The 17331-nt window shown below is 40.9% G+C and overlaps 1 protein-coding gene across 1 annotated transcript; it reads right to left on the bottom strand.

The window, feature by feature from the left end:
• Positions 1 to 1065: 1065 nt before the first annotated feature.
• On the bottom strand, positions 1066 to 17039 carry LOC135553240 (ubiquitin carboxyl-terminal hydrolase 16-like; the record flags this gene model as incomplete). The annotated part of the gene is given in 9 exon segments (XM_064985415.1): positions 1066 to 2513; positions 6582 to 6729; positions 7290 to 7376; positions 9955 to 10047; positions 12899 to 13110; positions 14850 to 15390; positions 16210 to 16392; positions 16670 to 16723; positions 16948 to 17039. Coding segments are annotated over 9 exon segments (1532 nt in total), but the record flags the coding sequence as incomplete, so codon positions are not given.
• Positions 17040 to 17331: the final 292 nt, after the last annotated feature.

The raw sequence follows: 17331 nt of genomic DNA, 5'->3' as shown, positions 1-17331 counted from the left end.
ATTGACAAGATAGTCAAGTGACCGCTCAAACAATGCAAATACGTCCTCAAAGATGGAAGGCAGGCGAGATCAGGTGGGTCCATTCTAGCCAATGAGAGGGCAGATACAAGTGAAAAACAGGTCAGAGATAAAGGACTGTGTCTGTGCCATTATAGCCACAATTGCACTTTCTGTGCTTTCACAGACGCTATCTCCATTTTAAAGTAGTTCATTTTTTTCTTTGTTGGCTTATTGCGCCCTTATCTCAGCTCACTGGTCACTACAGCAGCACCCACGTGCTCCAGCGGGTATATTTCACTGGTCACCCCCAAAGCCAATTCCTCCTTTGGCTGCCCAGTTCTCTGCTGCCAATAACTGGAACGAATTGCAAAAATCACTGAAGCTGGAGACTCATATCTCACTCACTAACTTTAAGCATCAGCTGTCAGAGCAGCTCACAGATCATTGCACCTGTAAATATCCCAACCAACTACCTCATCCCCATATTGTTATTTTTTGTGTTATGGTTTTGCTCCTTTGCACCCCAGTATCTCTACTTGCACGTTCATCTTCTGCACATCTATCACTCCAGTGTTTAATTACTAAATTGTAATTATTTTGCCACTATGGCCTATTTATTGCCTTACCTCCCTAATCTTACTTTTTAAAATTTATTTTTTATTTAACGAGGCAAGTCAGTTAAGAACAAATTCTTATTTTCAATGACGGCCTGGGAACAGTGGGTTAACTGACTTGTTCACTACATTTGCACACACTGTATGTAGCCTTTTCTACTGTGTTATTGACTGTACGTTTGTTTACTCCATGTGTAACTCTGTGTTGTTGTTTGTGTCACTGCTTTGCTTTATGTTGGTCCAGGTCGCAGTTGTAAATGAGAATTTGTTCTCAACTAGCCTACCTGGTTAAATTAAGGTGGAAAAAAAAGAGTAAAACCTCTCGCTTCGCCTCTTCCTCTCTGATTTGACTGCGCATGTCAAAAAGACAAGTAAACAGTGACCATTAGCGGCTGTTCAGGCTAGTCCAAACCCAATTGCGTCACAGCAAAATAAGTCAGTCGAATTTTTCCTGTATTTCAAGCTTTTTAATTTGCATCTTGACAACACAATATAAAAAGTACTCAAATAAAAATGTCATAAAAATTATCGTTTTTTTCCTCCACTGATCGTTTTTAACAATTTAAATGAGCACTATGCAGAAATATTTGCCATTTCCTGGTTGCTAAAATTATAATAATTTTCCTAATTACAGTTCGTGACAAAATAAACAAGAATAGTGTAGAGAATAATTGTACCATCTTAACCTCTGTGAAACATATTTTCCATAACCAAAAATATTGTATTTTCAGAAATAGAACACATAGAACATATCTGCCAATTCTTAAACTTGCTTTAATAAGAATGACAGATCTATAACTGCACTCCTATGTGAATTTGGTCAGGTCTGCCCAAAAGGTCACATATTGCAGCAATAATAATAATTTAAAAAAAGATATTGGCAGGTTTATTTTGCTTCTACTGTGTAACACACCAAGCAATCAGACAGATCAATCAACAAACTCTTCTATGGTTTCATGTCGAAGAGGAATAGAATGGCTGGCGTTTTGAATGGCACCCGATTTCCAATTTAGACCTCTGATCAAAATGTAGTGCCCTTATATACGGTGCAATTTGGGACGCACAAAATGCTCTGTGCTCCCTTCTTTCTTTCTTAGGAAAACACTGTATAGTCACATATGCACAGTAAAAAAAAATACTTGGGATTCTTTTTATGTCAATTACTGATACAATTAATTAATTGAAAACAGAAAAAAAAACTTCCAAGCTAAATATTGTTTGTTTTGGGACATCCCCAGTCATGATCTGAATGAATTATCTTTGTCAAGGTCTCAAATGTCACCCTCATTTTTTTTATTTTATTCCCTATTTTAGTGCACTGCTTTTGAACAGGACAAATAGGGTTCTGGTCTAAAGTAGTGCACCACATAGGGAATAGGGTTCAATTTAAGACCCACCCCTTTATATTGATTATTAAAAATAGAAAAAAAAAATACTCCACTCGTATTCACTCTGCACTTCATCTGGCTTATATCAATACCAGTACAATGTCTCAGGCCACAAGTAGTGCACTATGTAGGGAATAGGGCATTTATAGTGCACTAATTGTGGCCGGGAAAAGCCTCATAAGGCTGCATAATAAGGCTCTGGCCAAAAGTAGTGCACTACGGCTGCGTTTAAACAGCCAGCCCAATTCTGATCTTTTGCCCAAGTATTGGAATAAGATCTGATCGGTCAAAAGACCAATTATTGTCAAAAGATCAGAACCAGGGCTGCCCGTGTAAACACAGCCAACAGTATGTAGGTAAATAGGGTACAAGTTGGGACGTAGGCAGGTCTAGGAGATCCTCTCGTAGAATAGGAGGTAGGCTTGGGAGCTCTGCACTTTGCTCTCCGTGACTGGCTGCACACTACTGTCACTCACGTGGAACCACGCCCCTTTCACCGGCTCTGGCTCACCTTAGGGGAGGAGGAAGGGGAGAGGTAATGGGTGTTAAGTTTTGTTTATTTGTATGTTTAGAAACAACAAGCTCGTATTTTGGGTTCGATGTGGTCCGACAATCAAACTAAGCTCATCATTTAGAAGTTATATTATTTTTATAGTAAATGTCTAGTCTTTATATATCAATAATCTAAATGCCCAAAAATGGATGTACCAAGATGGCCACTGTGTGCTTTAAAAATTATATATATATATAAAAAAAGGGGCAATGTTTCCATAAACTTGTCCAGTGATTTGTTGTTGTCAAACATTTATCATAGAAATTAGACAACAATTGCCACGGTGCGTTTCCCATGAAGTGACTTGCGTGGACAGAAGCAGCTGGAGGTAATGACATCACACCTTAATTTTTTATTAAATCTAGAATGTCGAGAGAAAAAAAAAAAGTGTTTGAAGTGTTTCCATTGTCCTACTAGGGTTATGATGCATTCGGCTGAGTGTACCCCCCTTTGCTCAGTAATGAAGTAGCCAGCCTGTAATCCCTGCTCACCTATCATGTCTCTGGTAGGCCGCAAAAACCAGCATGGATAGAATACAAAAATTGACTAAACATTTGCCATATTCTAATATAAATAATTCTCATGTGCCAACATATTGCCATGGTGCACAGTAACTCACGCAGGCCTTGATTATCTAAAACAATGATGGTGAAACTTCAAACTGCAACGTGAAGCAATTCAGACACTCTTATTAAAAAGGCAAGACAATCTTCGTCCTGCAAAGAAACAATATTTTATTGTTAATTTTCTATTTATTTTGCAAGCATTTAGAATTAAATGTGGAGTGAAGTTTTATATTTGATAACATCATGTTACCAGCATACCTTAAATTTGTCGGCAATTATAATTTACAAAAATATTTTTTTTTTATATATATATATATATATATATATATATATATAGTTTCCATTTGTCGCATTAAAGACAGTTGGGGGAAAAAGTATTTAGTCAGCCACCAATTGTGCAAGTTCTCCCGCTTAAAAAGATGAGAGGCCTGTAATTTTTTATCATAGGTACACTTCAACTATGATAGACAAAATGAGAAAAACAAAATCCAGAAAATCACATTGTAGGTGGAAATTATGGTGGAAAATAAGTATTTGGTCACCTACAAACAAGCAAGATCTCTGGCTCTCACAGACCTGTAACTTCTTTAAGAGGCTCCTCTGTCCTCCACTCGTTACCTGTATTAATGGCACCTGTTTGAACTTGTTATCAGTATAAAAAGACACCTGTCCACAACCTCAAACAATCACACTCCAAACTCCACTATGGCCAAGACCAAAGAGCTGTCAAAGGACACCAGAAACAAAATTGTAGACCTGCACCAGGCTGGGAAGACTGAATCTGCAATAGATCAACTGTGGGAGCAATTATTAGGAAATTGAAGACATACAAGACCACTGATAATCTCCCTCGATCTGGGGCTGCACGCAAGATCTCACCCCGTGGGGTCAAAATGATCACAAGAACGGTGAGCAAAAATCCCAGAACCACACAGGGGGACCTAGTGAATGACCTGCAGAGAGCTGGGACCAAAGTAACAAAGCCTACCATCAGTAACACACTACGCCGCCAGGGAATCAAATCCTGCAGTGCCAGACGTGTCCCCCTGCTTAAACCAGTCCATGTCCAGGCCCGTCTGAAGTTTGCTAGAGAGCATTTGGATGATCCAGAAGATTAGGAGAATGTCATATGGTCAGATGAAACCAAAATATAACTTTTTGGTAAAAACTCAACTCGTCGTGTTTGGAGGACAAAGAATGCTGAGTTGCATCCAAAGAACACCATACGTACTGTGAAGCATGGGGGTGGAAACATCATGCTTTGGGGCTGTTTTTCTGCAAAGGGACCAGGACGACTGATCCGTGTAAAGGAAAGAATGAATGGGGCCATGTACCGTGAACTTTTGAGTGAAAACCTCCTTCCATCAGCAAGGGCATTGAAATCAAACGTGGCTGGGTCTTTCAGCATGACAATGATCCCAAACACACCGCCCGGGCAACGAAGGAGTGGCTTCGTAAGAAGCATTTCAAGGTCCTGGAGTGGCCTAGCCAGTCTCCAGATCTCAACCCCATAGAAAATCTTTGGAGGGAGTTGAAAGTCCGTGTTGCCCAGCAACAGCCCCAAAACATCACTGCTCTAGAGGAGATCTGCATGGAGGAATGGGCCAAAATACCAGCAACAGTGTGTGAAAACCTTGTGAGGACTTACAGAAAACGTTTGACCTCTGTCATTGCCAACAAATGGTATATAACAAAGTATTGAAATAAACGTTTGTTATTGACCAAATACTTATTTTCCACCATAATTTGCAAATAAATTCATTAAAAATCCTACAATGTGATTTTCTGGATTTTTTTTTCTCTCATTTTGTCTGTCATAGTTGAAGTGTAACTATGATGAAAATTACAGACCTCACTCATCTTTTTAAGTGGGAGAACTTGCACAATTGATGGCTGACCAAATACATTTACATTTACATTTAAGTCATTTAGCAGACACTCTTATCCAGAGCGACTTACAAATACTTTTTTGCCCCACTGTATAACGCATAAGAAATATTTTGCTGCGTGTTGTAAACGCAGATCTAAAATGGTTCTTATTGTAATTTCTGCTCAGCGTCAGACTCATGTTATGCTTCAGTTTCACTTCTGAACTCTTGAGAATTCAACAATATCATTCTATCAGCAGACAGCACTGACGTGGAGCTACTGGTCTCCATCATTCTATCAGCAGACAGCACTCTGATGTGGAGCTACTGGTCTCCATCATTCTATCAGCAGACAGCACTCTGATGTGGAGCTACTGGTCTCCATCATTCTATCAGCAGACAGCACTCTGATGTGGAGCTACTGTTCTCCATCATTCTATCAGCAGACAGCACTCTGATGTGGAGCTACTGTTCTCCATCATTCTATCAGCAGACAGACTGATGTGGAGCTACTGTTCTCCATCATTCTATCAGCAGACAGACTGATGTGGAGCTACTGTTCTCTGGTACTTTTCTCACTGTAGCCTATATATTGACCAGTAAAATGCAAGATTAACTTTAAGCAAAAGAATAGGAAATAAAGATGGCTGCATTCTTCTGTTGTCACATGATGAAAATGAAGCCATTTTCTGCTGAGTGTGTTGCGCTTTCTGTGAAGGAACACTCCAGTTGCGCTTTCAAAAAAACAACAACACGACTTTCAATATAAAAAGCGACCCGTGGCAATACACAGCTGTCGTTACAAAACAAACACGTGACTGGCTCAACTGGCCTGGGGAACTATGGTAAGCTTCATAATGTAAAATAATATATAAAATATATATGAAAAAATAGCTACAAATATTAAAATGAATAAAACCTTTTCTTTTTAAGGATTAGTTGACGGTATTTCCAAATACCCCTGTATAGGGTATATATATATTTTTTATTTATTTTTTATTTTACCTTTATTTTACTAGGCAAGTCAGTTAAGAACAAATTATTATTTTCAATGACGGCCTAGGAACAGTGGGTTAACTGCCTGTTCAGGGGCAGAACGACAGATTTGTACCTTGTCAGCTCGAGGATTCGAACTTGCAACCTTTCGGTTACTAGTCCAACGCTCTAACCACTAGGCTACACTGCCGCCCAAGAATATAGCAATGGACCTCGCCATACGATATCATCACAATACTTTAGGTGCTCATACAATATGCATTATGATACTGTGATTTTATTGCGCTTCGATTTTCGAACCATATTGCTCACCAAATATCTGCTGCAGAGGGACAAGAGAGCCATGAGGAAAAACAAGTAAATTAGTCATGAAAACAAATTGGCACCCTATTTAAAAAAGATGAAGAACAAGCTATGATGGAAAAATAGTGGAGTTTTTGTGCAGGTACAGCCAACTAGGGCAAAAGAAAATATGATATATTGTCAAAATTAAAATCCCGGTATGGAACTTATCTATTTTTTGGATTGTTTCAAATGACCATGCTCAGTACAAACCCAACAGTCTGTTAAAGCTGTACGTTAAACAGCAGTCCTACCATGTGTGCCCACTCCGTTGTGTGTCGTGGAGGGGCAGAAAGGTCGAGCTTTGACGTAGGCTGTATAATGGCCACTTCTCATAGTCCCACTGTGTTCTACTATACCATACAGACTGTAAAGCACCCGAGAGCCTCCCTCCGACACTCCCTGAATACAAAACAAGAGAAACATCATGTCAACATTCAAAATGGCCTCCATTTACTCTGCCCATGGAACAACTCAGGACTCTAATTATTATTATTATTATTATTATTATTATAATAATATATATATATATAAAAAATAAATAATAATAAATATATATATATATATAAAAATAAATAATAATAAATATATATAATAATAATAAATATATATATATAATAATAATAATAAATATATATATATAATAATAATAATAAATATATATATGTACATAATAATAATAATAATAAATATATATATAATAATAATAATAATAAATATATATATAATAATAATAAATATATATAATAATAATAAATATATATAATAATAATAAATATATATAATAATAATAAATATATATAATAATAAATAATAATAATAAATAATAATAATAAATAATATAACACTAAGATACACAACAAAACCGTGATTTTATTTTTATTTCCACATGTTACTTATTAACGTTTTATATATATTTAATAAAGGTGTCATAAAAAAGGTGTTATTTGAGTGAGTTTTACCTTGCATATGACAGAGCAGAATGGTGCTACGTCTAGAATGTGAGGGAAGTTGACGTGGCTGTTCACCTTACACACACTGTATCCAATCTGGACAGGGACAGAGGTAGGGACAGAGACAGGGGCAGAGGTAGGGGCAGAGGTAGGGGCAGGAACAGAGACAGGGACAGAGGTAGAGACAGGGACAGGAACAGGGACAGGAACAGAGGCAGAGGTAGGGACAGAGGAAGGGACAGAGGCAGGGACAGAGGCAGAAAGACAAAGGTAGGGACAGAGGTAGGGACAGAGACAGAGGTAGGGACAGGAACAGAGGCAGAGGTAGGGACAGAGGTAGGGACAGAGGCAGAGGTAGGGACAGAGGAGGGGACAGAGACAGAGGTAGGGACAGGGACAAAGACAGAGACAGACAGAGACAGGGACAGAGGTAGAGACAGATGCAGGGACAGAGGTAGGGACAGGGACAGAGGTAGAGACAAGTTACACACTTGAAAATCACAGTGCCTTCAGAAAGTACTCAGACCTCTTGACTTTTTCCACATTTTGTTACGTTTCAGCCTTATTCTAAAATGGATGAAATAAAAAACGTTTGTCAATCAAACACACAATACCCCATGATGACAAAGCGAAAACAGCTTTTTAGAATTTAATAAAATTAAAAAGAATTCAGACCCTTTGCTATGAGAACTATTTGGCCTGAATGCCAAACGTCACGTCTGGAGGAAACCTTGCACCATCTCTACGGTGAAGCATGGGGGAAGCAGCATCATGCTGTGGGGATGTTTTTCAGCGGCAGGGACTGGGAGACTAGTCAGGATCGAGGGAAAGATGAACGGAGCAAAGTACAGAGAGATTCTTGATGAAAACCTGCTTCAGAGCGCTCAGGACCTCAAACTGGGGCGACAGTTCACCTTCCAACATGACAACGACCCAAAGCACACAGCCAAGACAATGCGGGAGTGGCTTCGGGACTCTAAATGTCCTTGACTAGCCCAGCAAGAGCCCGGACTTGAACCCGATCAAACATCTCTGGAGAGACCTGAAAATAGCTGTGCAGCAACGCTCCCCATCCAACCTGACAGAGCTTGAGAGGATCTGCAGAGACAAATGGGAGAAACTCCCCAAATACAGGTGTGCCAAGCTTGTAGCATCATACCCAAGAAGACTTGAGGCTGTAATCACTGCCAAAGATGCTTCAACAAAGTACTGAGTAAAGTTTCTGAATACTATTGTAAATGTCATATTTCAGCTAATTTTTATACATTTGCAAAAAAAAAAAAAAAAATATGTTGCTTTGTCATTATGTTGATTTGTGTGTGTGTGTGTGTGTGTGTGTGTGTGGGGGGGGGGGGGGGCAATTTAATCAATTTAAGAATGAGGCTTTATTTAAAATGTAAAAAATCAAGGGGTCTGAATACTCTCCAAAATGCACTGTACACTTTTTTGGGGGGTTTGGTGCCTCAGAGGTGACAGAAAAAATATCTATGGGAAACACAGGCAGGTATATTAGTGTACTCTTCAGGGCTTTAGTGTTACCAACAAGTGCCGTGTTTCAATCCGATGCCTCATTGTAGTGCACTTGACATGACATTTAAAAGGAGCAATCAGCAGTTTAAACAATAATGAAGCTTCCCCCTGGCCCTGTTTTGGTAAACAGCTGAGGGACGGAGCTTGAGAAATGATACCACTCTCAAATTAATATGGATGCAAGGACCGACCATCCATGATATCAACATTATAGTTTTAACCATGTTATGAGGCTATATAAATGTTTGTTATATTTTGGGTTCTCATGGAGTGTGACAGTTGACCGAAACTCACGAGGCATTTCAATAAGTTATATTCTTCAAGAATCGTATGGGTACATATCATTTATTTATAAGTCCAAAAAATGGATGTAGCATCTAATGATTGACCTTTTACAATGTAACCTGCAATGGAGCCGACATCCTCCTCGTTTACTGTGAATGCCATCTTCGTCAAAAAAAAAACGAGGAACACCGTTTTCTTTTCAAAATGCGCATTGTCGACTGTGTTCTACAGATTCAATCCAGACCAAGAGCTCATGTTGTTGTGTGTAATTGGACGCAGTATAAACAGTGTGCTGGTAAACATTGTTAGTAAATAAGAAATTGTTCTTAAAACTGACTTGCCCACTTAAATAAAAAAGGTGCAATTTTTTTTTTTTTTAGTTTTTAAAACAAAAAAATAAATAGGTGTGGCACACTAATTGTATAATCGTGTAACCAACAATTATGTATGAACATCTTAATTAAAATAAAAGTCCTAAGTTATAATTTATTTAAAAAAAAAAAAACTACTTTTTTATATTAAAGTCAAACAACTTTTACCCATAAGCAGCAGAGTAAGTGTGGTTTTACATCTAACAGCCGATATAAGGAGAAAGGTTACAACACTGAAATGTTGTGTTGCGGAAGTCCGAGGGCTGGTTGAATCCGTTGCTGCGGTAACACAGGAGTAGATGTATTTAAACCAGGTTTACTTTTCTGCTTTTGGATAAAGTGTGTGGACTTAAAATTAAACATTTTTTTTATATTTTTTTATAATAATTGCTTATTTGAACAATTATAAAAAAAAAAAAAAATGGTGACAAACAACCATTATCCAAATGTCCATGACCGTCACAGCCCTCGTTGTTGGAGAGGGTTACCTGCTGGAATCTCTTCAAGTGAAGCGTCAGCACTGGAGGGGGAGACGAGATCAGCATTTGCTTCAGAGCATCTGTGTACATTCTTCTTGGAGCCTAAACAAGCACACACACACACCTTGTAAAATACACAATGACTTACACACACACAATGACTTACACACACACACACCTTGTAAAATACACAATGACACACACACACACCTTGTAAAATACACAATGACACACACACAAACACACACAGACACACACACACCTTGTAAAATACACAATGACTTACACACACACACATACACACACACACACACACACACACACACACACACACACACACTACGGTTGGGCGATATCAACCATTGTCCTATCGTTTATTATGTACCCATAAAACATCACTCCTCCTTATTGGTCAACCAAAAACATTTGTTTAAGGAACAAATAACATAAAATAATAAATCAGTTAAACAACAGTTGGGCTATAGAACAAACTGGACCAATCACTGTGAAATATAATGTGGTCAGAGACTGGATGAATCACTGTGAAATATAATGTGGTCAGAGACTGGATGAATCACTGTGAAATATAATGTGGTTAGAGACTGGATGAATCACTGTGAAATATAATGTGGTTAGAGACTGGATGAATCACTGTGAAATATAATGAGGTTAGAGACTGGATGAATCACTGTTGTTAGAGATATATGAAATATAATGTGGTTAGAGACTGGATGAATCACTGGATGAATCATTATGAAATATGTGGTTAGAGACTGGATGAATCATTATGAAATATGTGGTTAGAGACTGGATGAATGATTATGAAATATGTGAAATATACTGGATGAGGTTAGAGACTGGATGAATCATGTGGTTAGAGACTGAATATAATGTGAAATATAATGAGGTTAGAGACTGGATGAATCACTGAAATATAATGTGGTTAGAGACTGGATGAATCACTGTGAAATATAATGAGGTTAGAGACTGGATGAATCACTGTGAAATATAATGTGGTTAGAGACTGGACGAATCATTGTGAAATATAATGTGGTTAGAGACTGGATGAATCACTGTGAAATATAATGTGGTTAGAGACTGGACGAATCACTGTGAAATATAATGTGGTTAGAGACTGGATGAATCACTGTGAAATATAATGTGGTTAGACTGGACAAAGACTAAGTGCAGCCAAATCTTTCCTATGAGTTTCTGGTGGAGGAGCCTCAGCATGGAGCTGGTTAGTGTGCTAAATGTCTGTGATGGGACACCGACAGGTCGGATGAGGAACGGGCTGCGTTACCGTAGTAACATCCGGGGGCTGGATAGAAGCAGTCTACCAGACTTCACACCCGGATAAAAATATACAATTCTTATTATATGCTTTATTCTATCACAAAGCTGTGATTGACAATAGCCCATTCCTTTCATTCGTGTTATTTTCACAGTCAAAGCTGTGATTGACAATAGCCCATTCCTTTCATTCGTGTTATTTTTGACAGTCAAAGCTGTGATTGACAATAGCCCATTCCTTTCATTCGTGTTATTTTTCACAGTCAAAGCTGTGATTGACAATACCTTGGTAGACTGGAACACTTTGGGGAAATGAACTAGTGTTGATGGCCGTAACTGGCAAAGCATTTATGGCCTTGTAAGAGGAACGAGGTTAGGTTATTGGACATTTGGTCTTCAACCTCGCTTGGAGGGATTTTCCCCACATATCTGGTCATGAGATGTTTCTACAGGCTAGTGATTTTGGTTTGATCTGTCATGTAGTCCCCCCTACTTTATGTTTTTACACTATAACAATAACTTTGAGAAGGAACTCTGTTATAGTCGTTGTTTGAGCGGGAGAAACCCATGAATAAAAACAATGAAACATCCATATTCACTTAAGTTTTTCAGAAACTACGAGACGCAACATAGTGAAGGGAGTGTCCGTTATTTAAAATGAACATGGAATGGGTTTAAGCTATAGTTTAATGTCCAAGCATCTGACGGAGAAACAATATTTTGTTTCTGGACATTTAGTGATGCTTTGGTGGAATTCTCTCCCCGCCCCCTGTCTGGCCCTACCCCCCCTCCCCACCCCACCCTGTCTGGCCTACACTCTCCCCATACCCTGTCTGGCCTACGCTAATTACCCTGAATGTCCCCCCCCCACCCTGTCTGGCCTACACTCTCCCCGCACCCTGTCTGGCCTACACTCCTCTCGTGTTCTGTAGACTATATAACACATATTGAAATAGGCTATAGCATGCAGGTATAGGCTAATTACCCTGAATGTCACTTGTGTGCTGCCCTGCTCTGTACAGTCCTGCTGCGTACTGCCCTGCTGCGTACTGCCCTGCTGCGTACTGCCCTGCAACATGCTGCCCTGCTCTGTACAGTCCTGCTAACACATACTGCCCTGCAACATACAGTCCTGCTATACAGCACTGCCCTGCAACATGCTGCCCTGCTCTGTACATACTGCCCTGCTCTGTACAGTCCTGCTGCGTACTGCCCTGCAACATGCTGCCCTGAATGCCCTCAGTCCTGCTGCGTACTGCCCTGCTCTGTGTCCTGCCCTGCTGCCCTGCTCTGTACAGTCCTGCTGCGTACTGCCCTGCTGCGTACTGCCCTGCTGCGTACTGCCCTGCTGCGTACTGCCCTGCGACGTGCTGCCCCGCTCTGTACAGTCCTGCGACTGCTGCGAGACTCGGTTCCTTACTGTGGGGCACCAGTGAAATTCACATAGGCTAAACCATTGTATGTCACGTCACAATGTCTTCGCCATCAACGATGGCCGATCGTAATACCGCCCAACCTTACACACACACACACACACACACACACACACACACCTGGGACAGGACCGAACAGAATGACCATTCATGTTCTTTAGTTTAAAAAAAAAAAAAGAGAGAAAAGAAAAAACATTGACAGAATATTTCAAAACCATACCTTCTGCAGCCTTGTTTTTGGTCTGTCTCTTGGTGCAGGTGACACAGAGAAGAGAGTTGTTCTGAGTGAGGTTCTCTACCTCTGTGAACTGGTAGAGACAGGACTCCACAGAGCACTCCTGGTTCTCTGGCGCCGCCCTGGTGGCCAGCGTGTGAAAGGCCAGTTTAGGATCCTGGTGAGAGACTGTGTACTCCTTCCCCTCCAGCTTTGTCTCCGTTTCTATTTTTAGGAATTACATTTTTTTTTTCAGTGTTTTTTGGTAAATAACAATGAAAAAAATATATATATACAAATATTTTGTTAACTTTAAAACACGATACAACAGGAATTGACATCCATACTAGTGGTTATATCAACGGGGAGGGTTGGTTTAGAGTCATTAAAATAGTGTGGATGAAGGGCAGGGTTGGTTTAGGGTCAGTCACTGCGGACCAATCTTGGTCTTTTAGAAGTGATGGCTTGCAGGCGACCAGAGTCGGCTTGCAGGCGACCAGAGTCGGCTTGCAGGAGACCAGAGTCGGCTCGCCGGCCGGAGACCAGAGTCGGCTCGCCGGCCGGAGACCAGAGTCAGCTCGCCGGCCGGAGACCAGAGTCGGCTCGCCGGCCGGAGACCAGAGTCGGCTCGCCGGCCGGAGACCAGAGTCAGCTCGCCGGCAGGAGACCAGTCAGCCAAAAGGAGTCGCTACAGTGCGATGGGACAAGGAAATACTGTCCGGCCAAACCCTCCCCTAAACCGGACGGTGCAGCGACGCTCCCCATCCAACCTGACAGAGCTTGAGAGGATCTGCAGAGAAGAGTGGGAGAAACTCCCCAAATACAGGTGTGCCAAGCTTGTAGCGTCATACCCAATAAGACTGGAGGCTGTAATCGCTGCCAAAGGTGCTTCAACAAAGTACTGAGTAAAGGGATTGAATACTTATGTAAATTTGATATTTACATTTTTTATTTAAATAAGTTTTTTTTGGGGTCCAGATTGATGGGGGGGGGGGAATTATTTAATACATTTTAGAATAAGGCTGTAACGTAACAAAATGTAGAAAACAAAAGTCAAGGGGTCTGAATACTTTATGACTTAACTGTATACGCTACCTTGAGGTTTATGCACTAATGCCAGATAACCTAACATTAAGGGCCTAACCGTAAGTGCGCCAAGTAACCTACACGCCAATCACCAAATGCTTTTGAGAATGGCTTGTTCCATGAGGGCAAAAAAGGACAATGTCGGACTTTAATTCAATAAGAGAAACGCTGTGAAATGGCAAGTAGAATATAAAGAGAAGAGAGGGCCAGAAAGGTAATGTTTGGGAAATATTTGGTAGCGTGGTAGAACAGGGTAGCCGCTACGTTATGATGTGATGATTGTGAGTCGCTGTAAGCCTACACATTCAACAGTCACAAGACAGGGGACTTCAAAACAGGCCTGTCGCCTCCTGCTCAGATGGGTTAAATGGAAACTGAAACCTGGACAATGACTGTAGGTCGATAACCTCTCATATAGCCTTAATATTAACTCCTGCAGAAGTAAACATTTCTTGCAGTAAAATTATACAATAAATGTAGGCAACATTTTTTTATTTGGGAACAAGAGCGGGGAAATATGATTTCTTTCTTTCAGCATCTTCAGAGAATGTGAATGAATGAGAATGTGAAATGGTTAGGGACCGTCTATAAATATGCTAACTTTAATCAGCATCATAAAAGCTGATAGTATTTCAACCAGATAAAATATGCATCCAAGCCGAAATGAATCCTTATCAGAAACATGTTGGTTTTCATTCTATTTCCTTACAAACGGTCAAACCGATGTCATTTTGAAATATCGCAAAGAAGCGTTCCAGTTTTTTTTTTGTAATTACATTTCCACCCCCCCCGGACCCTAAACGTCTATCCTCTACAAAGAACCAGAAGTGACAAAGAACATTTAGGGGGGCGGAAAGAAGTGCAAAATACAACATTACCCGTTTCAGCAGATCTGTCTCCATCTCTGCACCCCAGCTCCAGGTCCGAGTCCTCAGAGGCTAGGAAGGCTTCGTTCAGAGATAGTTCACCCAGCTTGTCTGTCAGTTTGGTGTCTTCCTCATCTCCAGACGGTTGGGCTGCATCACCATCATCATCATTCTCCTCCTCTTCCTCTCCTCTATGTTCAGCCTCGTGTCCGTCTCTTTTTACAACCCCCTCAGGGGACTGGTGACTCTGCTCTTCTGACATCACAGTGGAGTGGTTGTGGGACACAGCCACTGGTTCACAATCCTCCTCCTCCTCCTCTTTCTCCGTGTGCCCTGCCCCCTGAGGTTTCTCTTGGTCCTGCTCTGAGGGAGCGGTCTCGGACCTCTCGGTCTCTGATGATTGGCTCTCAACCAGAGGCTCCTCCTCCTCCTCCTCTCCCTGGGTACTATTTCCCGTCTCCTCTCCCTCCTCTGCTGGTACTGGGCTCTCTGCGGTGTTCTCTGAAGGTGTGTAGCTGTCCAGGGGGACTAGCTTCTGCTGACGTCTCTGGTTCTGTGGACACGGACAGGAGACAGACATTACAGCGTTGTAAACTCAAAGTTAATACAGAAAGAAAAGGCTGTCCACACTGCTACTGCTTTAATATGGCTACTGCTCCCACACTGCTACTGCTTTAATACTGCTACTGCTTTAATACAGCTACTGCTTTAAAAACAGCTACTGCTTTAAAAACAGCTACCGCTTCCACAATGCCACTGTTTAATATGGCTACTGCTTTAATACTGCTACCGCTTTAATACTGCTACAGCTTTAAAACAGCTACCGCATCCAAACTGCTACTGCTTTAATACTGCTACTGCTTTAAAAACAGCTACTGCTTTAATACTGCTACTGCTTTAAAACAGCTACCGCTTCCACACTGCTACTGCTTTAAAAACAGCTACTGCTTTAATACTGCTACCGCTTTAATACTGCTACCGCTTCCACACTGCTACCGCTTCCACACTGCTACCGCTTTAAAAACAGCTACTGCATCCACTGCTACTGCTTTAAAAACAGCTACCGCATCCAAACTGATACTGCTTTAATACTGCTACTGCTTTAATACTGCTACTGCTTCCACGCTGCTACTGCTTTAATACTGCATTGACAATGGATTTCGTTGGACAGTGAATACCATGTGTATAACGTACATACCATTAATAAAACTTGAAACTTTAAAGTACACTATTCATTGAGCTCTGGTCAAACGTAGTGCACTATATAATCAAATAAAATCACAAGTTTATTTAAAATAGGGTACCAGAATCCTCCTAACTCTACCTTGGCCTGTTTCTTGGCATTAGGGTACCAGAATCCTCCTAACTCTACCTTGGCCTGTTTCTTAGCCTGTTTCTTCTGTTTCTTCTGCTGGTACTTGCTGCCAGTAGGAAGGTCGTCAGTGTCACCGTTGGTCATGGAGACAGGGCTAGGGCTGTCTCCGTTATTATATTTCACCTCAGTGCTGGCCTTCTGGTTCCCCGCTCCTTTCTTCTGACTCTTCTTCCTGTAGGCCTGAGAGACCACGGCAAACCATGACGTTAAGCAGTAGAGCATGACGGTAACATGCCATAACATAACACAACATGGCATAGCATGTAAGGTAAACAGCTGGGCTATGCTCAGAAGATAAACAGCTGGTAAAACGTCAAGGAAATGTCCTCATCCATCATGGATTGACAACATGTTGTTTTCGTGATGATGTCATACATCCGCTAGCGCACACGTTGTTTTCATGACGTCATATCCAGCTAGTGTAGAAAGACAAACCTGTCATCATCATCATCATTACCTGGTCTGAGACAGGAAGGGACAGATCCAGAAACATTTCCTTGACCAAAGAAACCTAAAAAAATAAAAAATAAAAATTAACGACGACAGATATGTAACATATTTCTGGATGTGTTGTTGTTGTTGTTGTTGTTGTTAAGGGGGTTGGTGGTCAATCGGTGTTCATAGAGGATGGATGATCTTTAGTAGCGTTCAGTTCATGGCTTGCTCTGACAGTTGGTGTAACAGGATAGAAACCCGAAGCGGGAGTGATTTGAAATGTTAAGTTCCCGTACGTACCGTCTTGCATTGCTGACACATGACCGTGCTGGTCATCTCCCCACCAAACACCTGGTCGACGAAGTTATTCCGAGCTCCATTCTTCTCATACTCTGGAACAGGCAAACCACAACAATACCCCATAATGACACCACAATACCCCAAACCACAACATGGATAGCGAAGGATAGACACAAGGGACGTATTGGACTAGGGTCGCCTGGGAGACGGTCAAGAGGGAGTTAACGATCAATGGGTCAGAGACAGGGGAGGAATTTGTCTAGGCATTGAGCCTGAAACAGGATACTTGCCATTTGGCTATTGGCCCAGTTTTATTACAAGGAATTCTAATTGGTCAACCACCGGCTAGGGGTTGGGTTATAAAACTACATCCTGTCTCTTTGT

Source organism: Oncorhynchus masou, chromosome 13, assembly GCF_036934945.1.
Source record: "Oncorhynchus masou masou isolate Uvic2021 chromosome 13, UVic_Omas_1.1, whole genome shotgun sequence".
NCBI classification, from domain to species: Eukaryota; Metazoa; Chordata; class Actinopteri; order Salmoniformes; family Salmonidae; genus Oncorhynchus; species Oncorhynchus masou.
The sequence above is the reverse complement of the archived record's forward strand: the minus strand, read 5'-3'. Positions and strand labels throughout refer to the sequence as shown.